This window comes from Centrocercus urophasianus, unplaced genomic scaffold, assembly GCF_019232065.1.
Source record: "Centrocercus urophasianus isolate 14NV4802_14NV808 unplaced genomic scaffold, USGS_Curo_1.0 seq_19, whole genome shotgun sequence".
Lineage (NCBI taxonomy): Eukaryota > Metazoa > Chordata > Aves > Galliformes > Phasianidae > Centrocercus > Centrocercus urophasianus.
In genome coordinates, this window is record NW_024884744.1 from 20,527,738 (window position 1) to 20,554,019 (window position 26,282).

A 26,282-nucleotide genomic window follows, 5' to 3' on the forward strand; every position below is an offset into this window, starting at 1 on the left:
ATGGCGGCGCAATGCGTGCTGCGGGCGGCGCTGTGCCGGGCCGCCCCGTGGGGACGCCGCGCCGCCTCGGGCGGCTCTGTGCCGCAGCGCATCGAGGAGAAGCGCCGCGCCGCGCTGCTGGGCGGCGGACAGAGCCGTATCGACGCGCAACACAGGCGGGTGAGGCGCGGGCGGCGGGAGGAGAGCCGCTCCCCTGAGGCGCCGTTCGGGCTCGCTCCGCCCGCCGCCGAAGGTGGAACGAAGTTGGCCCGGTGCTCCGGCGGGCCGCAGCGCGCCTCTGAGCGGCACCGAGCGCTCGGGCGGCGAGCGGAGTGGAGCGGGCAGCGCCGAGCCGGCGGCTCACGCAGCGCGGGGCGGGCTGTCGTTGAGTCGGAGGGATTTCCCGATCTCCGTTGCTCAGAACGGCGCCCGCAGGCTTCGGGGCTCCCGGCGGAGTGCCGCCTCGAGCGGTTTGTGCTCACCTGGAGGCCTCGAGCACCGCTTACGTTGCCTTGCGTTCCCCTGTCTCTGAAAACTTCGCCCGTCGCTTCCGCACAGAGCCTCAGCTGTGTGTAACGCCGCGTTCAGGCGCGGCCCCCAGGAGAAGGGCAGCCCGCCCCTGTGCGGGATCCCTGCGCTGCCGGCGGGCGCCGACCTGGCCTGCAGAGAAAGCTGTGTAAGGCCGAGCTCCGAAATGAGCTGTTCGTCACCGGTTACTTCTTGGCATCATCGTTGCCGAGGAGGGGCGTGCAGGGCAGCCCGTGTGCTCCGCTCTCGGCCGTCGTGCTGTGGTGCCGCGTTGGTCCTAGCGAAGCCTGCCAGAAGTTCCCTGCAGGCTGTGTGCGGCCTTTCCCTGGCCAAGCTCAGATCCACAGAATGCCCTGCGCTGCTCTTATGGGCCGGTTTGGCTGTGCAAGGGTTCCAATTTCAAGAATAGAACCAAAGGCCTTAACAGCATAGCAGCATTCAGACGTGTAGGCAAAAATAGCTGAGATGCCATTACATTACATTACATTACATCTTGTTAAAAAGACTGAGGCTGTCTCTTATCTTGTTGGAGTGCAGCTCTGATAGTCAGCCTTCCTTTCAGAATCTCCTTGTGTTGTGTTTGCTCTTGAGGAGGCTCATCGCTGGCTATGCTCCCAGCTTTGGGGGTGTGCATTCAGTGGGGCAAACAGAAGATCTGGTGAGGGAACGTTTCATTAAACTGCACCCAGAGGTGTCTGGCAGGGCCAGGGCTGCCCAATGGCAGTGCTAACTGCGGTGTGCTCCATTTCAGGGGAAGCTGACAGCAAGAGAGCGGATTCTTCTGCTGCTGGACCCCGGCAGCTTTGATGAATATGACATGTTTGTGGAACACAGGTGTTCTGACTTTGGGATGGACTCTAGTAAGAATAAGGTATTTTTATTTCACGTAATTCTTGTTTCTTTGTCCTTTGCTGTGTAGCCAGGTGTGTGATTGAAGATAAGTTCTTCTGTTTGCACACAGTATGTTTTGGGTTTGGAAAGTGTTTGTGAATTTCCTTTTGTTGCTTGTAATTTCCATGTAACAGCTCATGAGGTTTATTTTTACATCGTTTAAATTTGATTTGTTTGTTTGTTTTAGGAGATTACCTGTTTGTTTCAAGTACTGCTGTCTTACGTTTGTCTGTCAAGTCAGGGATACATACGATGCAAATCCGTTTTATGTGTGCAGATATGTCTGCATTTGGATATACAATGTATATGATACAAATGCGGATCCTTCTGCCCCTCTACAGATATCATTAGAGCTGTAGGCTGAAATAAGTCAGATCTGTACATACGCTTGCCGAACTGTAGTCATTAAATCCTTTAGGGCTTGAAAACATGATGTGTCTGCATGTTCAAGCAGTTCTGCTGATTGGTGAGAAGCTGCAGTCTGCCTCACTGACGCTGTTTTTGATAGGTGGCCATATATCCTAAACCAGCAAGGTACACGAGGTGCGTTATGTAGAGGAAAAATCTGGCTCCCCGAAGTCTCTCGCAGTGACATTGATGCCTGGTGAATGAATTACTACCTGCAAAGAGTATTTTGTTGCTGTGTCCTGCAGAAGTGACTGGTGAACGTGCTGGGCTGTGTAGGTGGCTAGTGCAGATTAGCCTATTGAAGGTGAACCTTCCTGTAGGTGACTCTGATTTGGAATGTGGTAGGAAGCTGTGCCAGGTGTGTCACTGCCACATGCTGAGTGCAGTGACTGCAGTTTCAGATTCCACAGTTCTTAAACTAGCTGATAGTTTTGCAGTCCTTCCAGTTGCCAGGCTGCATGCTGTGGTGAGGGAGGGCTTGGTAGGCTTCTACCCTCAGAAGGGCTTCTTTTCATTTCCAGTGGCCAGGTTGCTGACAGGACTCTGCTGGAAGGAGGCGCTCGCTGAGTGTTGGAGGAAACATCTTTTCTTCTATGGGTAACTTCTTACTTTGTTCCCCCAGCAAACTGAATTAACTCCTGCGTTGCTTTTCATTGTAGTTCACAATGCTGTACCCCACAGTGCTGTTAACCAAGCCCTGTCTCTGAAGATAAAAGGAGCAGTGAAGTCCTGAGAGTGACAGCTGGGTTAATTTTTGCCTTGTCCTTCAGCATTCACCTTTCAGTAAGCTGCAGGTTGTGTTTACAGAGCGCAGTTCCACAGCAGATGACCTAATTGGTGGGCAGTGAGCTGGAATATTAGTTTAGCATTGAATAGCTTAGGGTTCCTGGAAGTTTCCAAAGGTAGGGTGAAACTTGTACTCCGTCCAGGTCGCTGTATGGGCTGTTAGGAGCCATCTTTGCAGTATGATGGCTGGAGCTGGAGAGTTGTTTAATGCTTTTCTGTATGCCAGGAGGTGGTAACAGTGCTGACTGTGCAGCTTGAGAGAAGTCCCCAAAAGATGTGACCTCCCTGTGAACAGATTCCCTTGGGTATAAATGTGACCTCCCTGTGAAAAGATTCCCTTGGGCCTTAGAGCAGAGGAGAGTGGGTTTTTTTATTTGTTTTTGTTTCCTCCTAGACAGCAAAAAGCATTGAGATGCTTGGAATTCCCTTATGGCAACACACTTCCTCTGCTGTTTTGAAAAATATCCATATACTTAAAAGTGAGACAACATCAGTAGGGAAACTTTAGGATTCACATGCTGTATCTCCTCTTTCATCTTTTCCCTTACTTACAGGGTAAAAAAATGGGACAGGTCAAGCTGAAGTGTTTTGGATTCTGTATTTTATGACCTTTCTCAAGAAAGATTTATATATGGTGCCCATTCTTTTAAAAACATCTGATTCTAATAAAATGTGCATTCTGTCTCTGAGGACCTGATTTGCCTTAACTCTAGGCATGCTGAAATTTGAGGGGAAAGTGCAAAACTCATAAATCTTTAGATTCATATGTAACTTTGATGTGATGTTACCTGCAGTATTCTTTTCCAGTGCTGAAGCGAGTCTTTATGGAGCCTCCATTGCAAAAATAAAGACCAGTCCTTCCACAATCAGTCTTTACCCTAACCTTGTGCTCAGTGCTTCTTAATGGACATTGTTGCTATTTTGAGATATAAATATCTAGAGTTATTTTTTATTTTTATTTTTTTCCATTACAGTACCCTGGAGACAGTGTGGTGACTGGCCGTGGACGGATTAATGGTCGCCTGGCTTATGTTTTCAGTCAGGTATGTTTCTGTTTTTTGTTTTTGTAAGTAAGATGAACTTATCCTTTGAAATAAATACGCTGCATTTCACTGTGACCATGTAGTAACGTACCTGTTTACCACCTGCCATTAAACATAAGATAAACATAACATCCTGTGGGAGGAAGCAGTGCATGAGACAAGAAGAGGCAGAAGAAATCTTTCCCAGACCGTTTTTTTTTAGTGAGATTTGCAGTTGTAGGTAAGATTGGGATGAAGTAAGCGATGAATGCAGCACTTATTCGGTACCTTATTTGGAGATGGAGAGGTCTCTGAGCACAACGTGTTGCAAGTACTGAGAGCTCTGGCTGTGCCTGCAGCTGGAGGTGTTGTGATTGGACTCCTGCAGCCGTGGGCAGTCCTGCAAATGTCAGCAGAGTGCTTTGTGAGCCCGGGGAACCGCCTTCCCACTTGGAAGGTGCAGGTCTGGTGCTGCCTGCTGGAGGTACCGGCTGGAATTGCATTGGGTTGAATTCGTGGTAAAGGGCACCTGAGCAACCCTGAGCTGTTCTTCAGGTTAGTAAAGAGACTGACAGATAGTATATAAATAGATAAATTGTGTGTTTTAGAGGAAACACCATAGGTGGAGTTTATCTTGGACAAGTCTTAGCACAGTGGAAGAAGAGCATTCTTCTGAGTTGTTGATATCTGCCTGTCTGTGCTGGGTTACCAAGTAGCCTTTGTTCAGGTTGCTTCCATGGCTGGAGTGGTTGTTGCCATCTTGCTTGCACTGAGGCATATGCTGTGCCTGTTTTGTCCTGGTGTGTCGTTCTTCCAGGGGAGGGCACTCTTGTTATGTGGGCTTGAAGAGGAGCCAGAGTTTCTTTGTTCAAATAACACAGGTAGAGGGCAGTTCTTGTAAGGGTTTCAATGTGTCCCTTCATCGTGTGCTGTTTTTAAAAGAATTATTTTTTAGAAAGACTTTATGCATCTCCAAATTCAGCTGCCACTTGAGATGTCACTTCCTTTTTGCTTCAGCTACTAATCGTGATGTTTGCTGCCCACTGAGTTTTTAGGGTTTCTTTGAGAGTAAAATTCAGGGGGAGTGCATCAGTGAAGCTGACCAGAAGTTAACCCTGGGTGCCAGGTATCACCATCCCTTGTCCCTTCTGGATCAGCCCCAGGGCTCCTTCTTGCTCTTTCAGAATCTCACAGCACAGTCCCAGAGGAAACACCAGCTGTCCATTTTGGCTGGCATCGTTGCTGCAGCCCCCACAAAAAAATAATAAACTCTGGCAGCATAACTCATGAATATAGAACAAGGGCATGCTTTCATTTGTGATTTCTGCCTGTTTGCAGCTTTATCCTACTGCCACCCTTTGCAGTAGGAGTCTACTTACAGTGACATTTCTCAGGCTTACTCCAGTATTGGTAGCATCTCTGAAAGAGTAACATGTATTTGTGGAAGAAGAGTGTTTGAAGAATAATAAAAGCAAATGAGACACAGTGAGTTTGTGATTTGAACATAGAATCTACTGGGAAATGCATAAAAGATCTTTTTACTTGTAAACAAGGTTGGATTGACCACGATTGGTCTGCAGGCTGCTTACAGAGTCATGTTGCCTTGGAGCAGTGTGCTAAATGTAGAGCAGTGCAGGATTATACTGTTTACTTGACACGTTTTTCATTAAGGTCAGTTATTGGGATTTGTTTGGCTGCTTGTTATTGAAAAGATTCTTTCCATAATCTCAGAATTTGTTTTGTTTCCAGGATTTTACTGTATTTGGAGGCAGTTTGTCTGGAGCTCACGCCCAGAAGATCTGCAAGGTAATATTTCGCAATAGAGAACAGCTACAAAAAATGGCCGGTTTTCTTTTTCCAGTCTGTTGTGCTAATAATTTTGGAGGAAATGCTTTGTAGTGACTTTAGTGGGCTGTGGTGGATGTTGCTGGCAGTCTCAAAGTGCCTGTGTCCTCACAATTTGGTAAGGGCTGGGGGCACAGAGGAGCAGAGGGGCGTCCTCTGGGAGCTCTTGAAGCTGTTGTAAGTAATGTCAGCTCGAAGTTGATTTTCCTGTTGTGTGCAAAAAGCCAGAGAGACATACAACTATGAGCATGGGTTAACTGGCCACTGTCTGCAGTAGAAATATGGAATGACTTGGGAGTTATGTTGTGTGGAAATGTAGTATTTATGAAAAGAAATGTAACAAGTAAACAATCTGAAGACAGACAACGTGGAGGTCACCTTGATGCCGAGCTTCTGTTATCAGCCACGTGTGGCTGTTGGTCCTCATTTGCCCTCCTGTCTCACTGAAAAAGCTGGTGTTGGAATCCCAGGGGTGTGGAGGGCAGCAGCTGTTTCATGCATGAATATTCAGTGGCATGGGCTGATGAAAACTTCTACTTTTTTTTTTTGCTATGGAACTGGGAACAAGGTGTATGGAGCTCGAGGCCTTTTCTCCTGCTGGAAATAACTATTTTTTGGCACAACCTCCTGTGCAGTGAGGAGATATAAAAGTAGAAGACAGAAAGACTTTGGGCTGAGTAATAACTACTGGGCTTTACCAGCTCTTGATATCAGCAAAGGTGTTTGTATTGCCCTTTTACATCAGAGCTCTGAAATGTTTCTTTGTGATGGGAGTAATGTGATGCTACTGGGATGCCTTCTGCTGTTTTGTTTGTGATCTGGTACTTCTGAAACTTCAGGGAGTGCTAGCAGGACTGGAAGACACGAGTCCTTCCTAACTGATACTATGTTTGCCATCAGCACCAGTGGTAGGCCTTGGAGTTTGAAGGCTCTGTGTGCATCAGTTGCTCAGTCTGTGAGGCTGCAGCTTGGCAGTGTAGAGCTGCATGGTGTGGTATCTGTGTCACTTCTTTTAGTTCTTAGTGAGCTGAGTTCTGAGAAGCAGAAATCTGCTCTGGGAGACAGTCTTGGCTGCTGCAGACCCTATGAATTGCTTGAGGCACGTAAAATGAAGTGAAGTTGCTGCCCCTCAGCAGGACTTTGCCTTTGGCTGTCACTGTTCTGCATATCTTTTCCTGGAGTTCAGGTATTTGGCGTTTGCAGGGTAGGTAGGTCTGGGCTACAGGTGGCAGACTCCTTTTGCAGAAGAGCTGTATGTACTGGTATGGCAAAAAATAAAGCCTCAAACACGAGTAGTCTAAATGTGTATTAAATGTGTATGCTGGTGTGAAGAATTTCAGTATCTGGAAAAATCATGGAAGTGAAAAATGAATGCATGTGTGTCCTTGGGAAATAGCAAAGTGTGTCAGTGAACTTGTTTCACTGACCTGGTAGGATAACAGGCTTCCTGGGAAGGCAATGGATGTCAACTGGTTTCTAATAAGACATTTGATCACGCCGTGCGTAACATCCCTGTAAGCAAACAAGGCTGCTCGTGGAGCCTCTGCTTGCAGCCCACACGGATGCTTTTAAAGTGCTGGACTGTATTTGATTGCAGAATCATTCTCCATGTCTGCCACGGCGGTGATCCAACTGTTAAATGAACGTCCAGGCACAAAGTTTGAAGGATCCCTATTTTACGTGCAGTGACTGCAAGTAGGAGTGATGCCAGCTGAGAGCTACACAGAGACAGTTATCAGCAACCCGTGTTCAGGCTGCAGTTTTGGTACTGCTAGGGTTTGTTGGTATGAATGTTTTAATGTCCTTTCTGGTTTTCCAGGCAATAAAAACTTGCTTGCTATTGTTGATGGCTGTTAGCACTTTGAAAGACAGGGCTGAAGATTTAGAAATCTTAAAAAGTTAAAGATTGGATGTAATTGGGTAAAAATGATTGCGAGGGCAGGAAAAAATATCAAACTAGAGACTGACAGACCATGTGCAGTTCTACAGGAAAATGACTGAAGAACCAAGGCAGATCTTGTTACTATATACCAGTGCTGTAATGCCAGGAAAATGCCAAACCCCTCTGCTTGTGTCATTGTAGCAAAGGGTTTGGTGGTACAGTGTGGGTATGGAGATGCACAGCTGGTAAGGCAGTGAAGGACGCGAGAGGGGTTAAATGTGTGCCTTTCAGCCTCCAGTCTGAGTGAGGCTCTATGGGAACTGTTGAGTCCTGGCCCCAAGCACCGGTTGAACACCTGGGGAAGGACTGGTCAGCCATGGGAGCACAGGTGGAGGCAATGCAGCTGTGTGACTGGAAGGAGTGGAGCCTGGCTGCACCTCTCCTAGACCTCATTTAAGGGCTGGCTGCCACTGGGGAAGGGTCTGTGGTTGGAGATCCCTCCTTGGTGGAGCTTTCCCCTGCAAACCTGGAATCTTCTGATACGGGTGAGCAATCTTCTGCCCTTCCTTTATAGCACCTTTTTATTGTGCTGCTCCTTCTGCCCTCACACCTTTGTTGTAATGTCTTTCCCATCGTATTTTGATCTCTCCCATTGCTACAGAGTCAAAATGCAGTATGTCAGTAAGCTGTTAATGATTGTAATTAATGCAAGCAAGCGAGATGCGAAGCGCCGTGTAAGCAGTTAAAGTTTGTTGCGTGATTTTCTTTCTGGGGGATGCACAGTTTGATAGGGAAGGGCCATCCTGGTGTTGCAGGTAACCAAGTGTCTGTGTTCATCACCAGGTCATGGATCAGGCTGCCATGGTTGGAGCCCCTGTCATTGGGCTCAATGACTCGGGGGGAGCCCGCATTCAGGAAGGGGTGGAGTCGCTGGCTGGCTATGCAGACATCTTCTTGGTGAGTGCCCTGCTGCTTGAGTGAACGTTGTCCAACGCTGTGATCTGGTGAAAAGCCCTGCAGGAGCTGCACTGCAACGTGGGCTTTGTCAGAAGAATAGAAAATTAAGCAATTTACTTAATTAGGAAACACCTATAAATATTTTTAGTTATTTTAGTGAATAATGTTGATTCACACTGAGTTACAGCTTGTGTGTGTTGGGATGTAACTTCTTTCAAAGTGTGTATGTGTTTGTCTGAGACAAGTGGGCATGCTGTGCTGTGGAGTGTTTTGTAGGTGTCTGATGGCTGTGACACACCACTAGCTGTCTCTGTGGCTGCTCAGAAATACAGGCCTGTTAAGAATTTCACAGAGCAGGCTTGCTTTCTGTGGGGCTGATAAATGGTGAAACTTTTCTGCAGCAGAAAAAGGGACTTTAAGTAAACCCATCAACCTGTGCTTGAGGGTAACTTGAGAATGTGCAGCAGAAGCACCAGGTGTTATATCAAGGTGGTTGATGAGGGGAGGAAAAAAAATGCAAGAGGTTTCTGTGCAAAGAACAGTTCTGAATACAGTGGAACTTGTTGATGTTACCACTTGAGGACTGCAGGACTGATTGGACTGGTGGAAGTTTTATGTTACGCAGTATCTTTGTGGCTAAAGCACACAGCATTGATCTTTTTTTCCCTAAAATGACATTATTTTATATGCCTACCAACATGCATTGTTTTAAAGGATGATTTGTACTTTCTGTAGATATGAGAAATAGCATTTATTATAAATGATAGGAAAAGTAGTAATCATAAACACCTCTTAGAGCTATTTTGAAAACAAATGACGAAAAGATTCCAAGGGTCATCAGATGTCTTACTGACAGTTTTCTTTTTGCTTTAGTTTGTGTGCATTTCTGGCTTTTTGGTTGGTGGTTTTTAACATGCTGGCAGCTGCTTGAGTCACTGCGATGCCATCTGATGTTTGTGCTGTTAACCCAAAGGACAAAGTTCATTCTGCTTTCAGTTCTTTCTTTTTCACAAGCATGTGCTATCTTGTTTTTCTGTTGCCTTAATAAATGGCAGACCATGGTCAACTATCAGCTTTGCTCATTTAGAATAGAATTACAGGATAATTCCAGTCCAGAGAGTCATCTGGGGGTGTACAGACCAATGTTCTAAGCCAGGGCTGATTTTTAACAACAAACCAGGTTGCTTCATCTCGTCTAGCCACGTTATGAATGTCTCTAGGGACAGACACTTGGCAGCTTTGCTGAACTGTTCTCATGGTGACTTTTTTTTTCAGTTATCTCTTGCTGTGATTTGTACCACTTGGTTCTCATCCTTTCCTTGTGCATTTCCCAGGAGAGTATCATGTTTTTCCACAGAAGTCCCCCAGCACATCTGCGGGTATCATAGAATCACAGGGTTGGAAACAACCTATAAGATCATCCAGTCCAACCTCCCATCACCATTGCCACCACAAGCACTGAACCACATCTCACAGCTCCTCATCCAGATGCCTCCTGAACACTGGATGGTGGCTCCACCACCTCCCTGTGCAGCCATTCCATGCCTGACCACTCTGAGGAAAAAGTTCTTCCTCATGTCTAATCTAAACCTCCTCTGGTACAACTTGTGGCCATTTCCCCGGGTCCTGTTCCTTGCCTGGGAGAAGAGGCCAAACCCCTCCTCATCACAGCCTCCCTTCAGGAAGTTGCAGAGTGCAGTGAGGTCTCCCCTGAGCCTCCTCTTCTCCACACTGAACCATCCCAGCTCCCTCAGCCACTCCTCATAAGACTTGTGCTCCAGACCCCTCACCGGTTTTGTTGCCCTTTTCTGGACACGTTCCAGGGCCTCAATGTCCTTTTTGTAGGGAGGGACCCAAAAATGAACACAGTATTGAAGGTGCGGCCTCACCAGAGCTGAGTACAGGGGGATGATCACCTCCCTGCTCCTGCTGGCCACACCATTTCTAACGCAGGCCAGGATGCTGTTGGCCCTCTTGGCCACCTGGGCACACTGTGGGCTCGTGTTCAGCGGAGCGCCAACCAAAACCCCCAGGTCCCTTTTCTCTTCACACTCATCCAGCCACTCATCCCCAAACCCATAATGCTGCATGGGGTTGTTGTGGCCAAAGTGCAGAACCTGACACTCAGCGTTGTTGGACCTCATCCCATTCAGCCCAGCAATCCAGCTTATCCAGATCCCTCTGAAGGGCCTCCCTACCATCAGGCAGATCAACACCACCTCCCAGCTTGGTGCCTTCTGCAAACTTACTGAGGGTATGCTCAATCCCCTCATCTAGGTCATCAGTAAAGATATATAGGTATATAAAGGATATATAAAAGATACATAGGATATAAAGGTAGCAGCAAGTTCTCCCTCTGGCTTCTCTTCTCTGTGCTCAGCAGCCCCCATTCCCACGGCCTCTTGCTGCCTGCTGACTGCTTGAGTCCCATGACTATCGTGGGGGCATCTTCCAGTGTGTCCCAGTTTGTCAGACTTGTACTGGGGCCTAAAACAGGGTGTGAGCTCCATGTGTAGCCATCAGAAGCTGGCAGTCTTGTTTGGAAATGCCTTGCATGGGCCTCCATTTCTGATAAGTTTCAATACTTCAGAGAATTGCGAGGTGCAGAAATGATAGGTTCACTGATGCTTGAAGTGTGTTGCTGAGCTCCAGTTAAGGCTCAAATCTTTGGTTTACACAGAGGCAGCATTCCTGGTGTTGCTGCTGACCACTGCTGTATGCGGTTTCTGATTCCTGTGGACCTTTTTACTTCAAAGCAGGCTGGCAGTGATGCACAGAGAGATCAAATTTGTTGCCACTTGGAAAATGTGACAAGTGAATTCTTTGCTTAGACATTTCCTGTCAGCATCGTGCGGTGGGTTTGCTCTCAGTATGAGGTGTGATATCCCCTTCTCTCTAATTAAGGCAGGTGAATGTGGGGGCAGTTCAGTTTGGAGAAGTAAGCGCGCTTAATTTACTTCTGTCATTTAGACTTCATGTCTTTGTGATTTCTGTTGCAGAGAAATGTTCTGTGTTCTGGGCTGGTGCCTCAGATCTCGCTCATCATGGGGCCCTGTGCTGGTGGAGCTGTGTATTCTCCTGCTTTGACTGACTTCACGTTCATGGTGAAGGTAAGGGTGGAGCAGATCCTGCTGTGCTGCTGGTAAATGGGGTCAGTCACAGTCAGACCCCGTGTCAGGATTTGTTTGGTGGGCTCCTGCTTCACTAAAGGCCTGGAAACTGCTGCAGAAATATCATTAATACCATTGTGACATGACCAGCTGTTAATGGCACGGATGGCAGCGCTGAATTAGTGCTGTGCCATTGTTTTGCACATTGGATAGATGAAGATATGATTAATCTCTTGTTAAAAAGCGCTTTTGTTTAAGCTTCAGTTCTAAATAAAGTAGGTCTGAAGCATTTAATACAGGAGTGCTTAATATATTTTCAAACGACAAACTGCTGGTGGTTGGTTGTGCTGCTGGCAGGTATGGATTGCAGGTGGGTTGTGGTGATTACTGCTCAGGGCACAGACAGGACACGATGAAAAAGGCTGTCTCAGGTGGTTTGTAGAAAAGGAGTTGGTTATGACTGTGAGGAGCTTCAGAAGGATTTTTGTTAATGAGTTTTTTAACATCTGAAATCAATGTACGTTGGTGGAGTGGGACAAACATTTCACCCCTTCATGTTTTTGGGTTTTTTTTTGCATTTCATGCTAATATTTGAACTGTTAGACCCAGAGTTATTCTTTTTCATTCACTTTAAATTTGGAATCATAGAGTCATTCTGTGTTCCAGTTGTTCTAAGTTCTATGGGTACTCAGCAAAAAAGTCCTTCGTCCATCTTCCTTTGGGTCTCTTAGCATTTATGGGTCTTTTCTTTTTGTCCTAAGAAATAACTGTTGTCTTTACCTCATGATTTCTGTCTCAGGTTATTTTTCTGTATAAGCTATTACTGTCTGTAGAGATTGGTACAGAACTGGAAGATAAAAGATGTGCAGAAACTGCAGAATACACCTCTGAGTTGAGACTGGGTTAAATGAAATTGAATTCAGTTTATTCTTCATGGGAAATCAAGAACAAATTTCCAAAGAGACCTGTAGGTAGCTGTATTTTCTGTGGATTTTAGTATAATGTATCAGGGATTTTTTTTTTTTTTTAGGGAATTTTTTGCAATGTTGAACAGTTTTCCTATTTTGAGGAAAGTCTCTCAGGACGGCAGCTTTCCTTTGCTGCTTTTGCAGCTTGGCTCTGGCATTTACACACTGGCTTTCCTTTATTCTCTCCCCTAGGATACGTCCTATCTGTTCATCACTGGCCCAGATGTAGTCAAGTCTGTTACCAATGAAGATGTCACTCAGGAGCAGCTCGGGGGAGCGAAGACGCACACGGCTGTGTCTGGTGAGAGCTGGGAAGTTTTACTTCATGCTCTGATCTTAACTTTAACAGAAGTGGTGGGGCTGTTGGAGCTGCTGTGAACCTCGTACTGATTCCTGTGGGCATGGCTGTCACCTGAGGTGAAAGGATGAAACTGCTGGAGCACAGGATGCTGCAGTGTGCAGGGCTCAAACCAATCCCTCTTAGTGGTGGAAGACGAAGCAGGAAAAGTGGGAGTGTGGCAGAGTTCTGAGATTTTGAGGAGAAAGCAGCAAATCCACAAACAATTATACAAGTGGAAGGGCTGTAGGAGAGCAGAGCTCCCAAGGAAGGTTTGGGATGATGGTTTTTGTGTGTTTTTCCCCAGAAATGTGCATGGGTTGAAGGATTCTTGGCAATCCTTTGTTTGCCTAGAAATGTTCTTTTCGTTTGGCTTGCATTGCACAAGGCTGGGATCCAGTTCAATGTGTGACAGCTGATAAACCAGTTCACACAGTTTTAAATACAAAATGAACAATCCAGAGCTCTTCTGGAAGAAGACTGATACAGCCACACATTTTCTAGGTACTTTTAACTGGTCAGATCTGATTGCTTAAAATGCCCAATTGTCAGTAGCTTAAGTTTAAAGCATCGTGCTGTTTTTCCTTGTCTTTATGGATACATACTTGAAAAAGAAACACTGCAAAGTAATTTCAATAACTGCTTCTTTCCAGGAGTGGCACACAGGGCCTTTGAGAACGACGTAGATGCCTTGCTTAACCTCCGAGAGTTCTTTAATTATTTACCTCTTAGCAACCGTGACCCGGCTCCAGTGTGTGAGTGCCACGATCCCAGGTGAGAGGAGGCTGGCTGAGCTCTGTGCTGTCTGACCATTTCATGGCTTCTCTGGCTCGACGGGCACAAATGTGTTGTGATAATTGTGGTACACTGTGGGAACGTGGGAAGTGTTCAGGTGTGTGTGTGTGTGTGTGTGCATAACAGACATGCTCACTGTTAACATTAATTCTTAAAATTAAATTTGTGCTGTGTACAGGATATGGGGGAAGTAATCTCTGTCCAGTTCACAGCTCTTCAGGCAGGCACAGTGAGGCAGAAGACAGCACAGTAAGGTGCAGTGGGGAGATCCTGCCCTGCTCTGTCAGTGATGTGTCTGTTGGGTAAGCTTTGGTCACCAAACGCAGAGGTTGGGATGGGATGATGAGGTACAGGAGGCATTAGGCAGCTGTCTGTAAGGTTTGTTGTGTAGCTGACAACAAAGGAAGGACTCATCACTTCAAGACTGGAAAACAGGAAAATGGCAAAAAATGCCAAGAGATGGAGGGACAGCCTGGGAGTCAGCGCAGCACAGGTTCAGTAGGCAGCCTTGCTAGTAGCAGGACAGACAGAATGTCAGTGGAATAAAAGCTGTTTAACCAAAGATCTGACTGCAGCCCTTCCTGTGCACATCCCCTAAAAGGTCTCCATCCTCTCCTGTATGACATCTGCTCCTATCTTTGTTCATCCTTTCCATTCTGCAGATGCCCATGGTTTATATCTTGGGGTTTCTTGCACACTTGAAGATTTTGACATGGGTATTGGGGAAGTTGTCCTCTCTTTAGGCCTCTGTCTTGTAATGGCTCTGTCTGTATGCTCTGTGTTGTAACATCTTTGAAGCAGTTTTTTTTTTGTATCAGTGTTACAAATCACTGCTGTGGGAAATGAAATACATTGTTAAGAGAAATAAGTGTGCTAACTGCTGTGAAGGGGATGGTCAGACAAGCAGATCAGTTACTGGTCCTAACATTTCCTGCCGTGTTCATCTCATGCAATTGCTAAGCTGGAAGACTGTTCTTATAGTGACAGACCCAGTATTGCTGGGTGAACATGGAGCACTGTTGCTGAGGTGGGCACTTTCTTTCTAAGCATTCAGCATGTTGTACTGAAATAGGCTGATACTTTAATTTCATTTATGGAAACAACAGTCTGTTCTGTAATCAGTGTATCTTACATTGGGCACTTTATTTATCTGGGAGAAGCTGTCAGTTATCCCATGGCTGGGAGATTGATCAGTTCTGTGTTATGGCAGATATTTAATGCAGTGTCAGGTATACTAATAGAGGATCACAGTATAGTAAATGCTCAGTGATTTGTGTTGAGAACTTCAATTCAGTTGTTTTTCTACGTGTGAAGATAAATTTCCCTGTGTGAATAGTGATATCTCCAGTATAGATCAAATTGTGTGGTCCTAATACTTAATATTGGTGATGCTTCATCTGCACATGCTGCCTTGAACTGATGGGTTGGTTCTTGCTGCTGCTGCAGTTGCAGCCCGCTCCTCCCTTTTCTTTCTCACTGGACCATTTTCATGCCAGGAGAAACTGCTTCTAATGATGTAAATGAAGCACTACATCCTTTCATCTTCATTGCTAACTCCCACCACGTTGGTTTCTTTCCCCCTGCAGACAGGTTCTTTGTGGTGCTGATGACATCAGGTTTGGTAGCTGAAACCCCAGTTGGTTACAGTTGTTTCTTTTGTTTTGGATTCCATAAGAAAATTAGAAAGTTCCTATGGTGATTGTGCTCTGTCTTTGAGGAGCATCTGGTCTGTCCCATTTGTGTGATGTGATTTGGTTTTGTAAACCAGTTCTGTTTCTTCTGAGGAGCCATTCCTGGGAACCTCACACAGGTCCATTTCGCACTTAATGGAATCCACTGTTGACCTGGGTGAGTTTCTCGGGCTGTCGCAGGCTTCAGCTGACTGCCTTGATGATGAGCAGCAAATCTTTTCAGATAATGGGATTTCCAACAGATAAGTGAGATTCTCAGCCTGAGTCCCGGGACTCCACTGGCAAGCTCCAGATGTCCTTTATCTCTGACAGTTTGAGATTCTTGTCCCTGAGATGTTCTGGGTACTGTCTTTGTTTGCCAGTGGTTGTTCATTTTAATGCCGTTACGATTTCCATCTCTGCCTTACAGCTCTGTGAATTTATGGGAGCAATGCCTTCATTTTTCCATTTTCCTTATCCTTTGGGATATCTCAGAATACAATCTGGAGGTAACAGGAAGATTTTTAAAGCATATTCATAGTTACTTTCTGGGAAAGTAAAAGTTTCTGAGTCCATTGTAACTGAACATTGAATGCGACTTAATTATATCGTTTGAATATATATGCATGCAATTCTCTTAACTGTGGGAATACCCTGGAAGCCCTGCTGTGGCTCTCAGCAGGGAGGTGTCTGTTGGTCCACTGCAGGTGAGTCAGAGCAGCAGTGGGGCTGATGTTCCTACTCTTTGCCTGAGATTGACAAATTGCAGATCATGTTTCCAGTTTTAAATTGAACTTCTAGAGCCTAATGTTGTACTGTTCTAAAGGTACAAAGCCACGGCATTGTTAAAACATAGAAAAGTACAGTTGTGACTCTCAGCAACTGACATACATGCAGCCCCCCCACCTTGGGACTGTGAATGACCCCATGAATGCCAGCACATGTAAGTCGTTAATGAAACTATTGAAGATGGGTAACTGATAGGTGAGCTGCTAACAGGGAGTTAAACGTCAAGCTCTTGAAGTGCAGAGATGATGAGATACCCAGAGATACTTCAAACCCAGTGCTTAAACTGAAGAAGCTGTGAATGGATGTTCTACCCTCCTACAAGTCTTTATCTGCTTGGTAGGGGTGAGAAGTATGGAAGTATGGAGAGGTTCCCAGAGGTTTATTCAGATCACAAGCATACGGTGTGGGCAGAGGCAGCATCAGAGTTGTAAATGAGAAGCCTTGCTCTGCCATTGGAGAGGCCACTTCACCTCTTTGTAAGCACTGCAGTGGTGGACTGTTGTGCTTCTGCACTGTGCTTAGCGCTACCAATTTCCCCATTGCTGAGCTGTGCTCCAGCGCAGGAGCATTTGGGTCCTTTCCAGTGCCCTTGTGCAGTCCCCTGTTTTATGGGCCCCTCTAGCCAGAGGAGGAGAGGTGTTTCCAGGCAATGATCTTGTAGACAAAAATACATCTCTATAAGAGATGTCTCGTTCATGGAGGAGCTCAGAGCAACAGGTAAGCCATGGGTGAGCCCTCAGTGGCCCAAAGCATAACTGTGCTGCAAAGAGGACTGCTTTTTCCTGTGTTTGAGTAGCAGTCCCCACCACGTTCTGGAGAGATGGCATTGGTGCTGTTTGCCTGAGCTTTTGGTCTTGGCGTTCATCTGATCTGTGAATGTTATTGCTTGGATTTGTTTTCTGCAGTGACCGTTTGGTTCCTGAGCTGGACACAATTGTCCCCATGGAATCCACCAAAGCCTACGATATGCTGGATATCATCCGCTCCGTAAGTCTGCCGGTCTGAGCCCTGCTGAGGAGAATGTGCACATATCGTATTGCGTGTGTATGTAGCTGTTAGTCATGGAAGGAAACCAAGATGGTGCCATTTCAGATCTGTTCTTCAGTCTTTGCAGGTTACTGTTTTTTCCCCTGTTCAGCAGTCATGCATGAAGAGACAGCAGCAATGGCAGAAGCGAGATGTTTGTGGGGGGAAAGGGTCTCAGTGCTTGTCTTCAGTATCGATCCAACAGCATGCACAGCTGTACAGATGAGAGCACTGCTGTATAAATCTAGTGGAATTTTACTGAAGCAGTGTGGGCATTGTTGGGAATTCTCTTGCCCAGCTTTGCCTAATTCATTTTTTGTCAGTTTTAACGACTTAATACATTGAAAACAGCTGTGCAGAGAACAGGGTTGTAAAAAACGAAACAAAAACAAATCCAAAAAATCCAACAAAACCCAGTTCTGTTATGTGTAACTGTGACAGCCCTGCAGAGCACCTGGGGGTCCCAGTTCTGAATGTTCAGGTTCCCAGGTTGGCCCAGGATCCTGTGGTAGATGACAGACCTGGGAAGAGCAGCCTCGTAGGCAGTGAGTACAAATGGTGGCTGGGGGGAGCAGGGCTGAGCTCATGGCATCCTTCCAGACTTTTCCCTCTGCAGTTTTATCTGACTGTCTCTCCCCACACGCAAGCATTCAGCTGATACTTTTCAGTGTGCAACTGGCTGCGTTCAGATCCATTTTGGTGGGTTAAGAAAAGCTCAGAATGGGTTTTTAATCTTCAGGTTCTTCTCTTCTGAATGTCCCTGCTCTGTGTTCTGCCTCAGAAAGTGAGGTTTAAAAATTCTGAAGTGAATTAGGAAAAAAACCCACACCCACAGGCTTTGAGGAGAATTAAGTAAGGAAATAAAACTGCTTAAATAATAAATAATTGAAACTTTTCATGCATCGGAAGGGACAGGCAGTCTGTGGTGTGTGTAGGAGAAGTTGCCATCAAGAGCTGCAAAGAAGGCAGTAAGGGTAGAACACAGCAGGAGAAGAGCAGAAATGCAGCCGTGTGTAGGTGTCGCTACTGCTCCATCTGGAATGATCATCTCTGAATTGAATGTTTCTGTACTGGTGGATGCCACTTTGCAGAGCACACATGGGGGCTTCCAGCTCAGGGACGTGCAGCTGCAAGGGTTTGTGTTTGTGTGAGGGTCTGTGTTTGCAGGGAGATCTTTTTGGCGCAGTGTTCTCCTGCTGTGCAGAGCAGTGCTTCCCCATTCCCCTCTGTTGTGCACAGGCAACACTGCTGGTCAGCACAGAGTCGTCATCCCCAGCAGAGCATGGCACATTTGGGCCTCGGGAGGAAATGCTCTGGATTTGCAAAGAAGCAAAGTATGAATTAAACAGATAGTGAGAAGTCCCCAGGTTCCAAGGAGTATGATTTGCCTTTTGGTGTTGGAAGCTGTTTGTTAAAGTGCAGTCTGCCAGTGGTGTGCTGAGGATAAAAATGGTTAGCAACTGGTTGGGGTTTCTGTGGTAAGTTAGAACAGGTTTACTACAGAGGAAATGCCACAAAGATGGTTTTATCTGCTGGGATGCCTAATTGGCCGTTCTGAGAGTGAATGCAGTGCTAATTACTTCCTGTGAAGACAGAAAGATTTCTTCCTTTTTTATTTTATTCTGCAAGTTCTGCTAACATTTCTCACGCTAACAGCTGTGTGTCTGTGTGTACAACTATGCGTGCAGACATTCTAAGGGCTCTGCCAACCTGTCCTCCTTACAGATTGTTGACGAAAGGGAATTCTTTGAGATCATGCCGTCCTACGCCAGAAACATCGTTGTGGGGTTTGCCAGGATGAACGGAAGGACAGTCGGCATAGTGGGCAACCAACCCAAAGTAGCATCAGGTTGGGGACAGCTGCGTGCTTCTGATGTGCTGCCTCCTCTTGGTTTGGTTTCCTTGTTGCCCTCTGTGTAAGGCTGGCTGGCTGCTGGATGGACTGTGGATGGTTTGTGCGGCCTGCCAGTGCTTCATGCTGCTTTCCTAATGCCTTGTTTGTCTGAAGTCTCACTGTTGTGCAGCTGTGTGACTTGCCTGTTGCTTTGTTGCATGAAATCCTGAAATAATTTCTTTATCAGTGCGATGGTCTTGCTCTTGGGTAACTGCAGGGCTGCTGTATCTAGCACAAGAGAAGGCCACCAGTGGTCTGGCAGTGGCTGAGATTGACTGATTAAGCAGAATCTGGAGCTTGCGTGCTTGCTTCCACAGCATTAGAATGCCCCAGTCTGTTCTGTAGTGCAGCTCTTCTGAAAATGCAAAGCATTCAGACATACGTACAAGTGTGTGGAGCTCACACAATCCAGACATGAAGATACAAACATCTGTAGCTTACATCACCTTTTTTGAACTGCAGAAGGGATTTTGATTTCTCTCCTTAATAGCTGGATAACTTCTGAGGAGACTGAATGCTGACCAGCCAGTGCTTGGCTACCACAGTACCCGGCAGTCACTGGGTTGTAATATTATTTTAGTCTTCAGATGGTATCATCAGTTTGAAGATAGTCAATGTTTGAGGTGTCCTTATCTTGTATAGGTTTGATACAATATCTAATTCTAAATGGCAGTGATGCAGAACAGAAATACTTTGCAGCTTTTCCCCAGAACACCAGTCTTTTGCAATGCCTTTGTTTTTTCATGGGGAGCTCCATTGTTCCAATATGACTGACTGGGGAAAAATAATGAAAGAGCAAATCACAGAAAAATAATTTAATTTACAAGGGTGTGATTTACACGGACTTTTTGGCACAGGAGCTGTCTGTGCACAGCAGTCAGTGCGGGAAGAGGTGGGAATTGTGTGCAGTGCTTCAGAAGGATGAGGGGTGCCAGGTGACTGCAGCTGGTGGTCAGCTTAGTGCTGGGACAGCAGATGATGATCTCCACGTTACTGCAGGCAGGATTTCTTGTTTGTCTTTCTTTTTGAGAAGACAGTACAGCTTAACTACAGCATGACTTAGATGCTGCCTTGAATTACTGCCCGTAGCACGTCATTTACACCTTACTCTGTTTTCTCACCTCCAGGGTGCTTAGATATAAATTCTTCTGTCAAGGGAGCCCGCTTTGTTCGCTTCTGCGATGCGTTCAACATCCCTCTCATTACTTTTGTGGACGTTCCTGGGTTTTTGCCAGGTATGCTGTGTCCTTGTGTTCCTATTGGTAGTGGGGTGGGGAAGCAGCGGGAGGTGGTGGTGCTAAACCCAATCTTAACGACTGTAAGAAGAGCAGTTTACTGTACCGAAGCTTAAATAAGCCAGACTTTAAAATGTTACTCAGTAAGTACAGCAGTCACAATAAGATATTGAAATATGCAAATTGTGTTCCAGAAAAATGGGTGCCTAAATAAGGCAGCGCTGTTGTTTCTGTGTGCTCTGCAGGGCTTTGCTGAGGAGAGGCCAACTCACAGCTCAGCGGTGCTGAGGTCAGGCTGGAAGCACTGGGATGAATGTAGCTGGGCAGGGCTGGGTGTGGGTAGGAAACCATCAGCCCCCAGAAGCTGTGTGCCCTGCCGTTTGGGATGGTGGCTCAGTTGCACAGTGGGTGGTTGTGGCCTGTCCAGGACTAACACCGTGTTCCCTGCAGATATCCTTGTCATAAATGACATGGAAGTCACTTTTTTCTCCTTTACTATAATGAGACTCTGCTTTGAAAGCTCAGGTTCATTCCTGCTCCAAGCACTGTTCAGATAAGAACATCCATGAGTTAAAGGGTTTGAGATTAGGCTTTCCTCAGCATTAGTTACATGAGCAGTTAATGTTACAATGAAAACTAGAAAACAGCCTATGTGAGGAACAGGAAGTCTCCAATAGAATGGAATATAAGGTTAGCACTGTATAAAAACTGTTAAGGCTTCCCTCAGGGCCTCTACTGGACATCAGAACATCAGAATGCTGCTGTCAATGTTCTGTTTCTTGCCTTACCACATGTTATGTGTTTTATCAGCAGGCAATAGAGGTGTTAAGAGAACCTTCTATTCCTTCTTGACCACTTTCCTTTCTCTCCTGTTTTTGCTGCACTCTCCCCTTGTTTGAATCACAAAGCAGCTTGGTTCTCCTTAGAGCTTCAGGGGCTGCAGTGTGGACTGATACAATCCAAGAACAAAGCTATTTGTGTGTCACTGATTGTTAGAAATGTTAACTTACTGTGTTGTCTTAGAAGCAGATAAAGGAAAGACATAAAAGTAGAGCTGAAGAAAGAAGACTTGAGATTTTTACACTGATTATGAACTGTTATATTTCAGAGTTTGGAAAGATTAATACATTGCCATTAGAAACATCAATTGAAGTAATGTATTCTGAGTGTGGTGGTCACTACTTCTCTCTGTCCAGTAGGGTAAGAGAATCTTCATTGAGATGTACAAAACAATTCAGTGCAGACAGCGTTTAAGGATAAAAACACAGAACAAATTTGGGAGCAGATTGATGTCCAGAGTTCCTATTAATTGGCACTGTAAATGGTTCCAATAACAGCTGGGCTGACGTTGCAGTCGAAGCACTCGCAGTGACGGCCTGCTCTGCTTTAAGAGTGCAAAGCACTGCCTGGATTGCAGGATCTTGCTTGCCACCTCCTGGGTGTAGGCTGAGGACCTCAGCTGTGTTCAGGCTGTTCCTGCAATAAGCACTGGCTGTTCTGATGTCTGCTGCTGGGAAGTGTCTGTAGGCTTGGTGTGTCCGACGGTCTGCAGGGAAATACAGGGAAATCCAAAGTGAAATTGCAGTTAAGAAGGGACATTTGTGAGTGTAGGCATGCAGTATGAGGCAATCAAATCACACTTGAAATCAAGCTACCAAATTTTAAGAAATCTCACAAAACAAATTTTAACTTAATAATTGTTGGTAAGATGGATGAACTGTCAGACAGTAATTGCAGAGTTGCATGCACAGTGGCCTGAAATGCAGAATTGCTAGAAATAATGTGTGGTTGCCACTTCCAAGTGTTGCTCCTTGAGCATGTCTCATCCAATGCACCTGGCACATCTTTCCCACTGTGGCAAACAAGTAGGAACACTGAGGCACAGCCCTCCTGTGCAGGTGTGTGGGCACAGGAGGCAGAGCAGTGCCTCGCATCCTCTGGCTGTCAGTCTTTTGGTGGTGAATCAGCTGTCCTCCTTTCTGTGCATGCAAGGCTTTTCTTTGGTTTCTTAGATTCTGTGAAAGGCATTTCCAGAGTTCTTTTATCGGTTCCTCTGGCCATGTTCCCTCACCTTGCTGTCACAGCCGGGGCTGTTAGTGCTTAGATTTGTTTTTTAAGGTAATGATTTGCTAGAGCTGGGCCTCAGTGGAGATTTGCAGCTGCTGAATACTCTGATAGGATCTTTAGACAAGTTATGAACCTAGGCCTGTGTCTGGGGCAGAACTTTGTAGAAGACCCTCTAAAGCAGATGACTTGTATTCCTATTTGCTGTGTGCTGTCAGTCTCCAGAATTACTGGCTGTGAGGTTCCTTATAGAAGACTCCATGCTCTGTCCTTTAAGGGCCGTGGTCTTGGGCTTGGGTCTTTGTTGTGTGGTAGCCAAGCTGCCTTTCCTTATGCTCTAGAAGAAAGGGTTTTGGAAGAGTGCTGCTCTCTGGAAGTGAATACGGGTTGCATGTTTCACTGCTAGTCACATTTGGAGTACTGAAAACTATGGAATATTATTTTGTTCCTATGAAGAAACCATCTGGTGAGCGTTGCATTTCTGTGACCTTACACTCAGACTTCTGCTGCTTTTGGCAAGATACTTTTCATTCAGTTGCTCAGCATCTAGTGGAGGACATCACCTGGGCTGTTACCTGCTCCTGCTATTAACAAGGCTCCGTTGTTGTAATGTGCTCCTGGTAATGACAAGATGAAGACACCTCATTGCACATGGAGTGATTATGAACTTCCTAGAGTGACAAATATTTCTGCCACTTGCAGGTACAGCTCAGGAGTACGGAGGGATCATACGCCATGGTGCAAAACTACTGTTTGCCTTTGCAGAAGCAACTGTGCCTAAAATTACTGTAATCACCAGAAAAGTAAGTTGGTATTAATTCTGTGCTGTTATTTCATACAATGAGTTCCCATTTTCACCAATAGCATTCTGGTTACTTCTTATGTCTGCCCCACTTCTGCCTTCTGTAGTGGTCACGTCTCGCTTTGTCCTGTTTGGTAACATCTCCTTGTGCCAATTTACAAGTGACCACTTTTCTGTTCTCAAAATATTTTCACAGTTCATTTTGTCTCTGTGCTCCTCCAAATCCATGTTTCTGCTCTTTGCTTTCTCCCTAGAAAGCCTCCAGTCAAGTATTTGTCCTCTGTCATTTGGCTGTGTCATCCCTCTGCAACAGGCAATCTTTGTCATCTTCTCTGTTCTTGCAACTTCAGAATCCAGTTCCAGAAGCAGTGCTGATTGTGTCTCTTTTCTGTTAACTTTACAGTTTTAATGCTTCTGTGCTTTTCTTTCTTCCATGTACTTTTCCTATACCCTCCTTGGTTTCCTTTTCTTTTTTTCTGTAAGATACATGACACCATGCTTCTCTAAGTTCCTAAAAAGCTTAGCTAAACATCTCTCTGCTTTCTCCTTTCCTTTCCTGACTCCTTTCTCCTGTTCCTCCTGTTCTGTTTTGTGCTTTTGTTGGTTGGTGGTTGTTTCACTTGTGATAGGCTTTTGACAGCAATGAAACTGAAAGAGCTGCTCAGGTTTCTCTTCCTTTGCCATGACAGCATATTGCCATTCTCTTCTTCCCAAGCTTGCATCCTTGCTGTCACCTCAAGTAGTGCCCTGAAACACTTGGCTGTAGCTTGCTCTGCAGGTCTGCAGTATTCATTTACCATTGCTGCCTGGACCACTTCCAGGTCCAGAGTGGAGCACTGCAGAATCTGAGTGCTGCATCCCCTGGCCAGGAGCTCCCAGAAGCATGCTGGTTTATTTGAATGCACGTGCAGGGAGAGGCCTGGTGCTGCAGACAGGCACCGACTCCTCTTTTCTGCCTTCAGGAAGGTTTTATATGCCAGCAACTCCCTTCCTGCTTTTATGTGGTTTCCAGTTCGTGAAGCTTAGACTTAGGAGGTGGCTTCAGGCAAGTTTTTACAATTCTTCATTGTTTTTACGAGTGCGAATGTCTTGAATGTGTGTTTGCATAGACTTAGTGTCTGATTCTAGGTGTTGAATAGGGTGTGTGCACTGCTACAGGTAGAAATGTAGCTCCACTTGCTGCTTGTTGGAACAGTAGAAGTGGCAAGAGGAAATTAAGTTGTTGCTGTGGTGAGGTCACCCACATTAACGAATCCTTGGGGTTTTGTTCCAGGCCTATGGCGGTGCCTACGATGTGATGAGCTCAAAGCATTTAAGAGGAGATGCAAACTATGCCTGGCCGACTGCAGAGGTGGCAGTGATGGGGGCAAAGGTAAATAAATGCAGGCTGACTCGCACTGTGTGCAGCAGCCATCGCTGCTCACTGGCACAGAGGCTGCTTAGTGAGAGGAAGACCAGTGATGCTTTGCTGAAGCGATCGGCCCAGTGCCATGCAGTGTGTGGGGGTGGTAAAGAAGGCATCTCTGCCCTGTATGGGTTGAATACATGTGGGCTTTATCTTCCCAGGGTGCTGTGCAGATCATTTTCAGAGGAAAAGAGACAGATGCAGAGGCAGAATACGTGGATAAATTTGCAAACCCGTTTCCGGCAGCCATGAGAGGTACGGGGATGGCGTGTATCGTGGCCCTGGGTTGGAGTTTGCCATTGCGTGCAGGCAGTTAATTTTTAAGCATTTAGTACACATTTTGCTGTAAGTTATTTGGACAAGAAATTTGTGTCCAGAAAAGTCACTGTCCAGACCAGACAACCAAACTGCCCATCTGAATGGCTTTGGGTGGGAAGAGACTGGAACAGTGCAGGGACTGCAGTGGAAGGCATGCTTTCAATTTTGCAATCATGGGAAGCATCTCAAAACTCGTACTGTTAATTATAGGTGCTTTGGGAATCTACTTGATGGTTCTAGATGCTGAGCAGTAGCCTTGAGAAAGGGTCTGACTCAGTTCAGTGGTTTTTCCCAGAGCCCTTGGTGTGAATTTTTCTGCTCTTCTTATGAAAGGATTTTTACCTCTAGCTTTGAAGCATTACCTGTGCTCCAGAAGGCAGTTCTGTAGGCTCTGCCAGCTCTACATCTTTCCAGTTATGCTGCTTTGCCCAATTAGTAAGCTTTGTGCTTTATTTAATAGTGCCCCAGAGCTGGGAAGACTTAGTCAAGCTTGTCACCACAGCTGGTGTGTACAGCATCGCTCCCTTTGGTTTGCTGTTACTGCTGTTAGAGCCAGGGAAAAAAGACCTGTGAACATGCAAAGTTAAGGGATTCTTCTAATCAACAATTCTGAACCTTTAAGTCAAACTAGTTAATAACAGAGATGAGATGAGCTCTCTAAGACTTTGCAGTAACAGGGGAAGCGTTCAGTGAGTAAAGCCCACTCCCTCGGTTATCTTTTCTGGTTGGCTAATTTATTTGGGGGAATAGAAGTTTCTTGTTTTAACACTTGACACAGGAATACTTTCTCTTCAGGCTATTTTAAATTCTTAAGTTAATTTGTAACTTGTGAACAGTTGATCCCAAGAGTTTCTTTAGGTTTGTGAATTTAAATCGCAGCGGAGATACAAAAGGTTAAGAGGAAGCTCTTGGTGTGGTTTGTTTCCACAGGGTTTGTTGATGATATCATCCAGCCTTCAACCACCCGCGTGCGCATCTGCCATGACCTGGATGTGCTGGCAAGTAAAAGCCAGACCAACCCCTGGAAGAAACATGCTAATATCCCACTGTGAGCGTGAGGAGGGACCGGCCCTGGCAGTACCTGAATGCAAGTCTTTCTGTCACGTGGCAGTGTGCTCTGCAATGAAGTGTTTCGTTTTGATTTTGCTGATGCTTATCAATAAATCACAGCATGTACCTCGTTTAACCGAGGATCTTCATAAACCTTTCTTTGGGGGTTGATGAGCAACACAATCTGCAGTGCCTGGGTTGTTTAGGGCTGAATGCTCCTTGGATTGCTCATCCCAAGGGCTGTAGAGGTGGCTGTGTTAGGCAGAGCTGCACTGACTGACATCACTGCTGAGATTCACAACTGTGTGCTGTGAGCATCACCTGGGTCTGCACCTTGTGCTTCCTGCACCACAGCTTGGGGAAAGAAAAATCCTAGGCTTGGATTTTGGAGTGTTGCATTCCAAGCTTTGCAGATCTCGGATTAACCTGCTCTGTTCTTCTGCTAGGCTTACCCAGGTGGCAGTTTCATACGCTGGCTGAAGCAGTGCTGTGTCTCTGGTTGCTACAAAGTCATGTATGGG

The 26,282-nt window shown here is 45.9% G+C and overlaps 1 protein-coding gene across 1 annotated transcript; it reads left to right on the top strand.

Moving 5' to 3' along the window:
- Positions 1 to 25,897, top strand: PCCB (propionyl-CoA carboxylase subunit beta). Its single transcript, XM_042820596.1, has 15 exons — positions 1 to 159; positions 1,259 to 1,378; positions 3,567 to 3,635; positions 5,364 to 5,420; positions 8,185 to 8,298; positions 11,298 to 11,408; positions 12,569 to 12,677; positions 13,367 to 13,487; positions 16,873 to 16,954; positions 18,719 to 18,842; positions 20,015 to 20,122; positions 22,889 to 22,989; positions 24,262 to 24,360; positions 24,555 to 24,648; positions 25,642 to 25,897. The coding sequence occupies exons 1-15, from the start codon at positions 1 to 3 to the stop codon at positions 25,761 to 25,763; spliced, it is 1,590 nt and encodes a 529-aa protein (XP_042676530.1). The 3' UTR covers positions 25,764 to 25,897.
- Positions 25,898 to 26,282: the final 385 nt, after the last annotated feature.